Below are 12,774 nucleotides of genomic sequence, written 5' to 3' on the forward strand. Positions count from 1 at the left end.
TCTGTAAAACTAAAATAATAGCCCAGGCTTTTATTCGCATCAATCACTGAACTCAACAGGCCTTTATTATTAACGTGTCTTTATGGGATCTTTTAAATATCAGATATTACTATACTATACCGGACAGATATGCAACTACGTCCCTCTGTGTGTTTGTGCTGCTCAGTAATGAGTATTACAGACCAATAATTACAAGTTTAGAGGGATTGTGCTCGATATTTTATAATGTTTGTACGTCTCCTAAGTCGACAAGTGCATAAAGGAAGAGGCAAACAGAGCAGCAGTCATTTCGCCGAACACACAGCCAGTCAGACACTTGTGTAAGACCGATACCAAATACCGACCAATAAAAAGGAACCATGGAGACTACAGAAGGCCTCGTACTGTGTTTGAAAATAACAGAGTCTGTGTGAAAGTGAGAGGAGAAGTGGGAAGTGTGGGGCACCATTCTTCACAGCTGTATAGTCTGTGGTGTGTGCGTGTGTGTGTGTGTATGTTTCTGACCTGGGAGATGTGGTTGATGGAGGACTCCATGCGCCGCAGCTGCGAGGCCTGGATGTCCAGCAGCTGCAGCACATTGTTGGCTAAGGCATTGATCTGGTAGGCCACGCTGGCCAGGGACTGGGTGGTGTAGGCTTTGGTCTCCTCCAGAGCTTTCCTCTTGTCCTGGGCCTGTGCACGAAAAGGGATTAGAGAAAGAAAAAACAAATAAATAAAGAGATTGAATGGGAACCCAGTTACATTATTATCGCATAACATTCGCATTTATCTTCTATCCAGGTCAGGTTTGTGGTGGATTTGGGCCAACAGAGCAGCCAAGGCATCCCTTTTCCCACCCCAACTCCCCAGACACCACGCTCTCTCTGGGGGGATTTGAGATGATGTAACTCATCCTGCAGCAGCCATGTTGGAGGCTCTGGGAACAGAGCGAGAAGAGCCAACTACAGCTCTGAACATTGAAAACTTGGCCAGCTTGATAGAATTTAACATACTTGGCATATTTGATAAAAATATTGTTGTTTTTTTACTGACAAAGTATCATTTTGCAAGTGACAATTTTGGCTGAAAAGTTTCAGTTCATTTCTAGTACACTAAACTGTTCACTTTTGTAGCACCTAGCTATGTTTGCTTGGTCACAAATGACAAAACACTAATAGCTAACTGCACTAGCGACAAAAAGAAGCTGTATATTTAGCCAAAGTGTGGCAAAAATTAGTGAATATATTGTGTCCTTGTCGTTACTATTGTGAAAAGTCTGGCTAACAATTTCTACAAAGCTTTAAGCTAACGTAGCTACAAACTGTTAGAGGGGCATCTTTTTAAGCCCTACAGTTATTAACTGTTAAATACTCAAAACATCAGTTTTGTTAGACTAATCTTTTATGTATTTAGTAGAAGCTAACATTAGCATCAAAGGCAATAAGTAGTTTCGACAATAAATGAGCTTGCTAGCTAGTTAGCTTAGTTTGTTTGTTTGTTTTGCTAGGCAGCTATTTAGCCAGCAGATTCATTTCTAACACAACTACAGTACGTGGTACTTCTGATGAATGTTTGATACTTAAAAGATTTAAATGTATTCAGTAGAAGCTAATTTAGCATTAGCAACACAAGCACAGAGTGGCTGGTTTCATTAATTAGCCTGCTGGCTAATAAGCGGGCTAATATGGCCGAAAACAAAGTGCTTTTTAGGTTGACTGAGCTGACACAAGCTTCACCTCATAATGCTTTGAGACAGTTTAGTTTTCCACTTTTCCATTCTTGCACCATATTATTGTGAGAGCACAACAACACACTGACAGTTACAAGAAGTGGCTAAACCAGAAAAACTGTGGTAATGAGGCCCACCGCACATCAAACAGGCCGAGGCAAAGAGCCAAACTGAGCCACCGCGTTTGATCTCTGCGGGCTCTTCCCAACGCTGCTTGCTAATAAAGTTGAGCCCAAACAGCGCTGCCTGGAGGGGCCACACTGAGCTTTGATAACAGGCTGCCGTAGCAGGGGGTAGGTGCTGGTGGAGGAGATGATTACTGGTAGTGGTGGTTAGACGGCTAAACATAAGAACATTTGGCCGTATGAAGAAGAGAGGCAAGCGGACGGACAAAACGAGAAACAGCCGTGTCACTGCGTGTCTCATTGCTGATTCCCCCGTGGCAGCGTGCAACTAATCCCGAAGCAATCCGTACGGCTAAAAGCTCCTGACCCTGCAGAGCTGCTGTGCCGGTTAGCCTCGGAGAGATGACAGCGTTTAGATGTGTTTCTTTTAGCGGCAATCAGAGCAGCAGATGTGTTGCACGATAAGAGCCTCAGGAAGGAGGAGAGATTCCTCCAGAGGGCTCGGAGCAAAAGGCCATCCTGCTGAAAGCACGTTCATTCATGTGCACACGCAGACACCTACCAGTGACACTGCAATATGCAGCGTGGTAGATGGAGCAACAGCTGCAGGAAAATGTATTAACAAAAACAAACAAACAGCTTTATATGCATCACGGCCATTTCTAAATAGCAATGGGTTGCAGTTTTTCCCAAACAGATTACTGGACAACATATGCCTGCCTGTGCAGAACTGCTGGCCTACATATCAAGCTGCATATGAGATTGTGTTTATGTTGCTGAAAACTACTACAATTTCTCAGCATTAGAATATTATTCCTCCCTCTGAATCTATTTGAAATCCTAGAAAATGAAATTATAGAAGCGCTGCACACAAATACCGACATTCACTGTGATTTACAATCCAAAAACCAACTGTAATATTAAACTGCACAATTAAAAAAGGGCCACACATTTCAGTTGATGGTTATCTTGGCGTCTGCTGATTCAGTTTTAACCATTCGTTTTTAATCCGATTCAAAGACGCCGCCCAGCTTAATCGAAGCACAAAACCAAACTGCTGGTGTACCCTTTAACTTGGTTTTGTCAATATCTTGCAGCTGCAGAGCTCAGATAAACAGCACATTCATTTGTAGCAACTCTGAACGTAAACATACTGCGATTTGCTTATTGTAATACTAAGAAACTGCACAATTAACTAGTTTTTGTCCATATCTTGCAGCTGTAAAAGCACATAGACAAAACAGCACCATTGATGCTTTCGGCGCACAAATGCTTATTTGTGATGTGTACAGAAATACTAATTCACATCCATCGCTTACAAACATATTCATTCAAGGTGGTCCATGCCTCCGCACAAAGAACATGTGATGTCGTTTAGTCCAACTTTTTCAATGGCTGCAATTGATGTGTTTTTTTCTTTTTAAATGTGTCCAATCCTTTTTCATACCCATCATGCATTCTGTGTGAATGGTTTGTGATCTATAAAATAGATCGACTGTCTTATATTTAGAGTCAAAGATTACACGGTGTCATATAAAATGAGCCTGTTTTGCAATAGAAAGCCCACAATGAACAAACATTTTGTCTCTCACCACCAACCAGATACAGCAGCACGAGATGACTAACACCATATCAGTTTCAAATCTGAAGCTGTTAAACTAGGCCACCAAAGACTATTCAGTCATCCCCACCACTAAAGTTTGTATTTCCCCAGTGACTGAAGCCTCAATGAATCACATTTAATTGGTCGGGAAAGCCGACGCACTGAATGGAAAAGCCAGACGGCCTCCTTTCCTGGTTCACACGAGGTCAAATCATAAGCCTCGTGTTGATCATACAAACTGTAACTCTTCATATCCAGAGCTCAGTCTGCACGATCAGTTGCACGTTTTCTTAAAGAGTCAACATGTCAAAAATAAACATGCTTTCTGGACAAACTGATCCGAGCTGCACTAGCTGCCAGAGACATGGCGCGAGGTCAGCGGTGGGCGTCGGGAGGACGGAGGAGACACTCGATTGCGTCGCCTCCGGCGGCGTCTTAGTGCCGTCTGCTCCAGTTAAAGCCCCCGTCGTCCTTTCAGTCTTTCACGCATCACAAGCCGGCCGTGCACAAATCCTCAAACTAACCACATTTGTTGTTCAATTACCCGAGAATCTTTGCTCCCTATGACATCCATTGTCAGCCTGGATCTTCAAACAAACAGTGCTTGAGACACTCGCCAAGAGGGGGTGGGGGGGGGGGGGGACAACATGAGTGCTCGCTCAGGACAAGAAAAGGTAAATAACAGCACTGGAGAGCTTGAGTGTAGTGTACCACAGCGGGAGAGAGAATGAGGTGAGAGCTCCCAGAGAGCCTCGGTGCCCCGGGGGAACTTTATCTCATATTTCTGAGCTGAGTAATGACAGAAAGACACTGCAGAACATCCAGGCAGCTTTAGACAGGCTATCAGCACCTCAGCTGGGTTTAAAAGGGGGGAGTACAGAGGAATGCACGGCCCGTGTACACAAAGTCAAAAATGTAGCTGTGGGAGCCGAGGGAAGACAGGTAATCAAACGGCCGCTTGAATAACGGCAAAGATTCCAGGGCCAGCGTGGAAACGTTTGACTGCAGATGCTGGAAGGAAGCGTGAATGTGATGTTGGGGAGCTAGAAGGGAGTGGCAGTCAACGGGTTTGCTTTGTTGCATGGGAACCTTTTGAAGCACTGAACTGGATAAATACTTTGCAACTCACTCAGTCACCAATCCAGTCTGGCAAGATAACGGCCAACAACCGCAAAGAGAAATACAAATGTGATTTTTTTCTTTCAGAAACAAGGTGGTGCGTCGAGTCTCGAACCACAGAAGGGAGTTGGCATGTTCATACTTAAAGTTCTCTCGTATCAAAGTCAATCTGGTTTTTAGCTTTAACATCTTCTTCTACAACATGGTGGGTTTATAGCCTACCATTCTTCTTATGATTGCATTTAAAGTGGTGTTTATTTGTGAAGTTTATCTTGCTGAATAAAACGTGGAAGTATCATTAACGTCTTATTTTCTGCCGTTATCCAAGACCCGATGGAACAATCTCGTTGGCTTTACGTCGAGGGGAAACGGGGGCGATGCTAACTTCCGGTGTCGGCTGAAGGAGAAGTCCAGACTTCCTCCCTTTGGAAAAAAACAACTGTTCAGGGGTCAGAGGAGATGCCTCTCCGCCCAGAAGCTGGAGCACAAATAGCAAAATGGAGAGAATGAGTTTTCCTCCCGACTCCCTGACGTGACTAATAGAAGATCTGAGGAAGTGAGACATCAAAACTCACTGAATCATCCCTGTAAAAGTTTGGAACATGACAAACCTTCAGCCTCTTTACTCAGGGATTAAAATAAAGGAGTTCAAACGTGTAGGAACATTTGATAATATGGCAACATCACGCAGGGTTTCTACTGTGCGGTCTGCCACTGGGTTTGTACAGCTGACGAGCACATTTGCGTTGATGTGCTCCCACTCGTCCGAAGGGGAAATGCTCTCGGTACAAAAAAGCGTTGAGGAATGTTTGGAATCCTGCAACATGTAATAGGTCTCCAAAGTGTTGCTGGAGAGCTACAGTGTCAGCAGCGCACGGAGGAATAAAAACAAACATGCTGTAACGGAGCAACCGAGGATTCATTTTTCCCTGCGAGACTGACAGGTCGGGTTAGAACGGGAGGGGAACGTCGCGGTACCCAACGCGGTCCGGAGCAGAACGGAGTGTAAATCCAGCGTTGAGGTCGTGGAGCTCACATGGCACCTCGCATCGACCGCTGCAGACCGGACCGGGTGAGATAAGTGAGACGGGGGAGGCAGCCGAGAGCCGCCGCTTCATGGGTCGTTGTATTGAAGTGGCTGTCTGACGCTGACTGAGGAATAAAGTGGAGAACCGATAAACGTGAGATCAGAAGGACACGTTTAGGATCTGATGGAGTGGAACTCCAGCTACTTCTTGGTCACTTAGAGCCATAGAACACTGTGATATATTAAATAAAGCCCAATGGTGACGCAACTATTACTGCTACTACTGCAATGTGATCAGACACGATCACATGGAAGGACAAAGTTCTAAAGACCATTTGTAAAACTGGTGTCACATTAGTTTCCGATAGCTGATAACAATGTGGACGTTTTAGGAGTTTCTTCTGCTCTCACTGTTTCACATTATTACACATCTAATATCTTGTTTTTTACCATGTATAAATGGGAGCTTGAGTTGTAAATAAACAGCAGCTACAGGGATTTTTCTTGAGACTACTTTTCTGTAGGGGGCTCATACTTCTTCCCCCAATAAACATCATTCTCTCAAAATCCACATTTCCCAAATCTCTCCATGGAAATGGTGCGTAAAATCTTTTTAATAACAAAAATTGACTGATAAATTGGTAAATATTAGTTTATCACAGACATATCAGTATCTGCATATAAGAAATGTTGGTACAGGAAGCCAAATTTACCAGAATTAGTGTTAGTACACGCCTCATCTGATATCTCAACTCTTAACTAATTAAATTGAAGGGATCCTTACCAACAAATGTTTATTCATGTCATGCGTTTGTTAAAAATAATATAACATGAATATATCATAAGTTCAGTATCGGTTAGATGCTGCACTAAAACATGAGAATAACATCCAGGTTGACAGAATCTCTCTTTAAGTGCTATCACACTTCGCCAAAACATATTGATCTTAAAAAACATAACGGACATCTCATCAACAACGTATTGAGGAAGCACCCAAACTTTTCAAAATGAAACGTATGGCCGACACAAAGCCACCTGTGGAGACGGCCGAGGTGGTGAAAGTGACTCTGGGACGTGTGGAGAATCAGGAAAAACCTTCAACCCTTCCTCCAGCAAACTCTCAGCGGCGCGAATTCATAATTCCTCCGGGGCAGATGGAGGCCGGCTGAAAGGCTGTGAGGTCTACCTAACCTTGAAGAACCGCCAGAGCACAATTAAAAGTTCCTTCAGCGTGTCAGAGAGGAGACACGAAGAGGAAGTCTGTGCATGGAGGAAACTGATTAACCGTTCTGGAGCGACTCGTTCAGTGGTTGCTGCTCTGAAACAACACACTGAACTGATAAATAAACACATATCTATTTTTTCAGTGTTTCTTCACTAGCAGGATGTGAGTTTGGGTGGATGACGCAGACGTTTCTACATGAAGACGAACAGTGTGAACGATGCACGAAAACACTACTTCTGTATGAATACAACTACAAGCAGACATTTTCCGTAACAGATCAGCCCAGCTGAGGGGGAAGGAGGGACAGGTGGTGAGAAAGGATGCTGGGAGAAAAACAAGGCCACTCTGCTAAAAGAGAAAGAGAGAGAGCGAGAGAGCGAGAGAGAAGGACAGGAAACAAGGACGAACCCAGAGAGACAGAATTGTGTCAAGGAAGGACAAAACAGCCACCTGCTCTCTTCAGGAGGAACTCATTAATTCACCTGAAAAACCAGCAGAGGACAGGTAGACCTACAGGCTGTGTGACCAGGACAGGTAGACCTACAGGTTGTGTGACCAGGACAGGTAGACCTAGAAGCTGTGTGACCAGGACAGGTAGACCTACAGGTTGTGTGACCAGGACAGGTAGACCTAGAAGCTGTGTGACCAGGACAGGTAGACCTACAGGCTGTGTGACCAGGACAGGTAGACCTACAGGCTGTGTGACCAGGACAGGTAGACCTACAGGCTGTACGACCAGGACAGGTAGACCTACGGGCTGTACGACCAGGACAGGTAGACCTACAGGCTGTGTGACCAGGACAGGTAGACCTACAGGCTGTGTGACCAGGACAGGTAGACCTACAGGCTGTGTGACCAGGACAGGTAGACCTACAGGCTGTGCGACCAGGACAGGTAGACCTACAGGCTGTGCGACCAGGACAGGAGCGAGCTGCATTCACTACCAACACACATTTAAAAAATGGATAATTTGGGAGCAGAACCAAAAGCACAAGTGGGCATCGTGCTGGCTCAGCAGTCACATGTCCTGAGGTTGCAACACGGCATCTGATCCGACATCTGACCTCCCAGTCTGCCACTTCCATTTCCCTATTCCTTACTACTGTATGATGTTAATTCAACCAGAAGTCCTGGTTATGACATTTGGCAATCGTCATAATTGTTCAATTAATTAAGCCCTAAAATATGTGCTTGATGCCGTCATAAAAGCATAATATAGCACTTATACAGTATTAAGTTCTTTTTGTTCAACAGAAATCTAAATATTATTCCATATCATAAAATTAAACATTACTTGCAGCACAAAAGTCAACAAAATAATTCTTATCAAGCGATATTTGCTCAAATAATAAATATGTTAAAAAAGTAAATGAGGATGCTTTTCAGAGCCACGAGGGGAATATCTAGACCTTCAAAACATCAATTAATATACAGATTATTTAATAAATTAATTGCTTTCTCAATGAAATGTTAAAAAAAATTAGAAAAATGCCAAAATGTAAAAATTCCCAGATCCCATAATGACATCTTCAGACTTTGGGTTTTGTACTGACAAAGACAAAACAAGCAGATATAATGTTTACTTTCACACGACAAAAGAAAAGCTGCAAATCCCCAAAACTCTAGCAGCTAGATGTAAAAAATAAATAAAATACATTTTCAAAATCGTTGCAAATTGATTTTCTGAATCGTTTTCAGCTCCACAAATATGAAATGCAGCTCGAGCACATCTGATAGAACCTGAATCACAGTGTTCGTGTTGAACAATAGAGTCTGCAGCCTCTCCGTGAGCTGCCAACAGCACCAGGTGGCCCAGTCTGCACACAGCGCGTATGCGTCCTCGTCTCAGAGGTTAAACAAACCAACTTGCATCAATTAAACCAAAAACAATCTATTTCCAGGGGCAAGAATACAAACATATTCAAATACAAAACCATGGATTACTCAGACTAATCTGATCTAAAGGGTGTTTCTGGGCTCCGTTATGAAGCCACTTCCTGACGCAGAGGGAAGGCATTTCCAGGGAGTCATTCTTCACAGTCAACAGGAAACATAACTCTGACCTGTCGGCGTGTCATAGAACACACACACACGCGTGAACACACACACACACACACACACACACACACACACACACACACACACACACACACACACACACACACACACACACACACACACACACACACACACACACACACACACACACACACACACACACACACACACACACACACACCCACCCACCCACCCACCCCCTTGGAAACACAAAAGTCACTGTCAAGTTGAGAAAGTGGGGCAGTGATCGGTCTTTGGTAAAATAGAGCTTTCACCATCTGCTGAGCTGAAACTCACACTCACAACACCACCACGGCCTCCATGACAAGAACTAAGAGAGGAGAAGAAGAAGAAGAAGAAGAAGAAGAGATGAAAACGTGAAGGAGGAGCGCTGAAAGGACGAGCCGATTCGAGCTGAGGCATGTTGATATGTGTACACACACAGAGACAGAGAGAGACAGAGAGAGACAGACAGACAGACAAACAGACAGAGATTATGAAAAGTGCACTGTTAGTCTGACACCCGCTTCACACAAAGTGCCGAAAAGCTTAAAATCCTGTTGTTTTTTTCTTACGTCAGCATTTTGAAAACAAGATGCTGAAACAGAACAGAATCCCAGAATGTGTTTGACTCGTGAGACAGAACTCTAGACAGAGTAACAGTTAGAGCCAACACTACTGTATAGATCCCTACTGTATCTTTATATTAAGCTACAGTGAAGTGACTTTTTATGGATTTTACATCTCATTATATTGGGTCCTAGTAGAGATTTCTAGCTCATTATGAGCTAAATAGTATCTTTGGATCCTCTTCTATTTACCAACAGCAAACACACATTTAAATAATGTCAGTGGTCAGATTTTAATGTTCTCAGACTACACATTGACATCCAATGCTGGTGCTACTTCTACCTCATTTCTTCAGGAAAGTACTCCAGTAATCCAAATATGTTTTAAGTTTGTTATTTAACAGGGATGCACTTCCACTTCTGATGTAATCTATGTCGCCCTTCTATCGAGTTTAAATGTGTTTATTGTGCCGCGCTTTGGACAGAATATGAGCAACTAAATGGTGTCAGTATTCACCTTTAAATCTGTCGTATGAGTATTGTATACAGGTGCTGATACAACCAAGTTTTAGCAGTGATACCAATCTGTCACGGATTTTAGTAGGAAAGTACTTTAAAGACTCTAATTATCAGCAACAAACATTGGCTACTGTGGTCGGGACTCAAAGGTATCAGCAGCTGGCCTTCAAAACTTACAAAATACTGTCACGCTGCAAAAGATTTAGTCAAAAGTAAACAACATTCCAGCGTTCCTGCTGTTATAAAGAGATCTCAACGCGGGGTCAGGGTGGGAACATCAGTGTGTAACGCCTTTATCTCATGTCCCAGCATGCAGTGGTAAACAAGATCCACAGCAAACATTCCCACATGTCACTATCATGATCAATACATGAATAAAAGAAACTTCATTTTAGGGCTCAGGTGGGACAAAAGACGACAACCTTCTCGCTCGGTTTGGCTTGCGTGGGTTACGACACAGAGCTTCAGAGCCTCACAAAGCCAAATCACCGGAGGAGGAACCAGAAGAAGTGAATTACAGGGAGTCCTCGGGGAGTACAGCTGGAGAGGACACGCCCTCCCTGGAGCTGATATGGTGGCTCGTCTTCCTGCTCAACAAAAACCCACCGTTTGTGTGTCACTCGGCTTGTTCTCGGGCTTCTTTTAGAAGCGGCTTACCACCAATGTGTTGTGCTAAAAGTAACCAAAAATACATCCTCTGTGGTCACTGTGACACCATTGTGAAGTTTCATTATGACACACATTCACATGACGATAATCCTGTTAAAACAAACATGACAAAATGAGCTCTGCTCCCACCAATAAGTTGAAAAAAAATCAATAAGTCCAACCTTTATCGACCGGCTAACAATGGCTTTACATTCCTCACTCGGCCTCAACGCAAAAACCTGAATTATCTTTAAATGAACTCTCCATTAAGTGGCAAAAACAAGAGGCCTTCCACATATAGTATGCTTTAATGTGGCATTACAAGTTGTTTAATGGCCAAAGAATTATGCAGCAACAATAAACATTATGGGATGTCCACTGAGTGCTTACAAGCCCATAATGTAGACACTATAGACCTCCACTGTAGTGCTGCTGTAGTGTCCCAATGGGGACTTTTTGTGGTATTAAATGGTGAGTTTAATGACCTTATGGAATGTAATGGACTGCAATGTTACTATAATATTCATGTTGATGTGTAGTTTCCCCACTAATGTAGTTAAAATGTTTAGGCAGTGTCGGCATCAATTAAGGAGAACTGGAGGAACTTTCTTGTTGGTGTCTTTTTAAAAAACAATTAAATAAATTCATTTTTAGCAGCTGTAAAAACCCAGGCGTTTTTCAAGCCGACCCAGTGTGATAATAAAATAAAACAAGTAGACACACCCTTGGAAAAATGTGATTAATGGGTGCAAACTAGATACTAGGTGTCTAAATGTCCCACGGTTTTGAATGCATCACACTGTTCCTGCAGCCCTTTGGGTGGAGGAGCTCATTCCAGCGTCTTTATCCACGTTTCCTGTCCCAACAACCCGATGCAATCCCGGGCGTTTTACGCGACAAAAGGCGGTAGTTGCTCTCTTACCTGCACATAGTTGTTTTCGCAGTAGTCTGCTACTCTGGTGAGGTTTTGGTAACTCTCCACGAGCGCTCTTTTACCGGCAGGAATCTCTTCCTCTAACAACATTTGTAGCTCTGCCATCTTTCTTACATCCCTCCTGCAGAGCCTCCCTTCTCTCTGGCTCTCGCTGCCTTCCTTGTGATTGAAACGGCAACCAGCTCAGCTCTGCTTCAAAAAAAAGAGAAGAAGAAGAAAAATCCTCCGCCTGCTATTGTGGGATTCCTGCCCTCGCGCTGGCGTAACCTCAATCCCGAAGATCGTCTGTGTTGAGCAGGAGGAGTCACTCTGTGGTGTAAAAGTGGGACCAGATTGGAGCGCTGGATTCAAGATGTCTATCCGTTATAAGAGTACATTCTTGAGAAATATTTTCACTGTGAGGGTCCATTAGAGGAAAAAACAGTAAATATAAAATATGAAAAAATATAATAAATATGTAATATACTATATAAAATATAATAAATAATACAAATTTAACAAAAACAAATCGGAAATACAAAAGGATTTCACTGAATTGGTGAAGAGTAACTAAATACATGAAGTATTTCAGTTATATGATACTTTCTACTCTACTGTGTTACATATCCGACGTGAATATTGTACTTTTTTTTACTCCGCTATATTTATTTGATAACTTTTACTACTTGGCATGATCTGATTTACAAAGACAAAAGTATAATCAGCTTTTAAATTATGATGTAGTATTATAGATTAAGATGATTAAGAAAGACACAAGCAGCAGATAAAGTAACTGAAAGGAGCTGAAATAAGTTCCATATTTTATTAGCTGAAATATTATAGTGATGTACACATTAATACATACATAATAATAATATAATTCCTAATTCTGAAAGGGACTATTATACTTAATTTGTTGGTCTCTGCATTGTGGCCAAAAGAAACCTGAGCTATCTTTATATCTACCGTTACCAATTATTATTATTTTACTGATTCATTCATGATTAAATGCCGCAGAATAATGAAAAACACATCACAATATCATCAAGCTCAAAGGGATGGATTCAAATGTCTTGTTTTGTCTGACCAACAGTCCAAAACCCCAACAATATATAAGCAAATCTTTACATTTGAGAGCTGGAACATGGACATTTTTGGCATTCTTGCTATAAAATAAGTGATTGTCAACATTCTTGTTGATTATGTGGATTGAGTAAAACTTGAATCAACTTATTTGAGATCTAGTTATATTATAACGTG

General features: G+C 42.5%; 1 protein-coding gene across 5 annotated transcripts in view; it reads right to left on the minus strand.

The window, feature by feature from the left end:
- Positions 1-11,723, minus strand: part of abi1a (abl-interactor 1a) — a 41,491-nt gene extending 29,768 nt beyond the window's left edge. For all 5 annotated transcript variants that reach the window (XM_079181482.1, XM_079181480.1, XM_079181481.1 and 2 more), the window contains exons 1-2: positions 11,524-11,723; positions 505-672 (exon numbers count right to left, since the gene is read on the minus strand). In XM_079181482.1, the coding sequence (XP_079037608.1) occupies positions 505-672; positions 11,524-11,640 (285 nt within the window). In that variant the 5' untranslated portion in view covers positions 11,641-11,723. The remainder of the gene's footprint in view (positions 1-504; positions 673-11,523) is intronic.
- Positions 11,724-12,774: the final 1,051 nt, after the last annotated feature.

Source organism: Pholis gunnellus (genome assembly GCF_910591455.1).
Source record: "Pholis gunnellus genome assembly, chromosome: 20".
In the NCBI taxonomy this organism is placed as follows: Eukaryota; Metazoa; Chordata; class Actinopteri; order Perciformes; family Pholidae; genus Pholis; species Pholis gunnellus.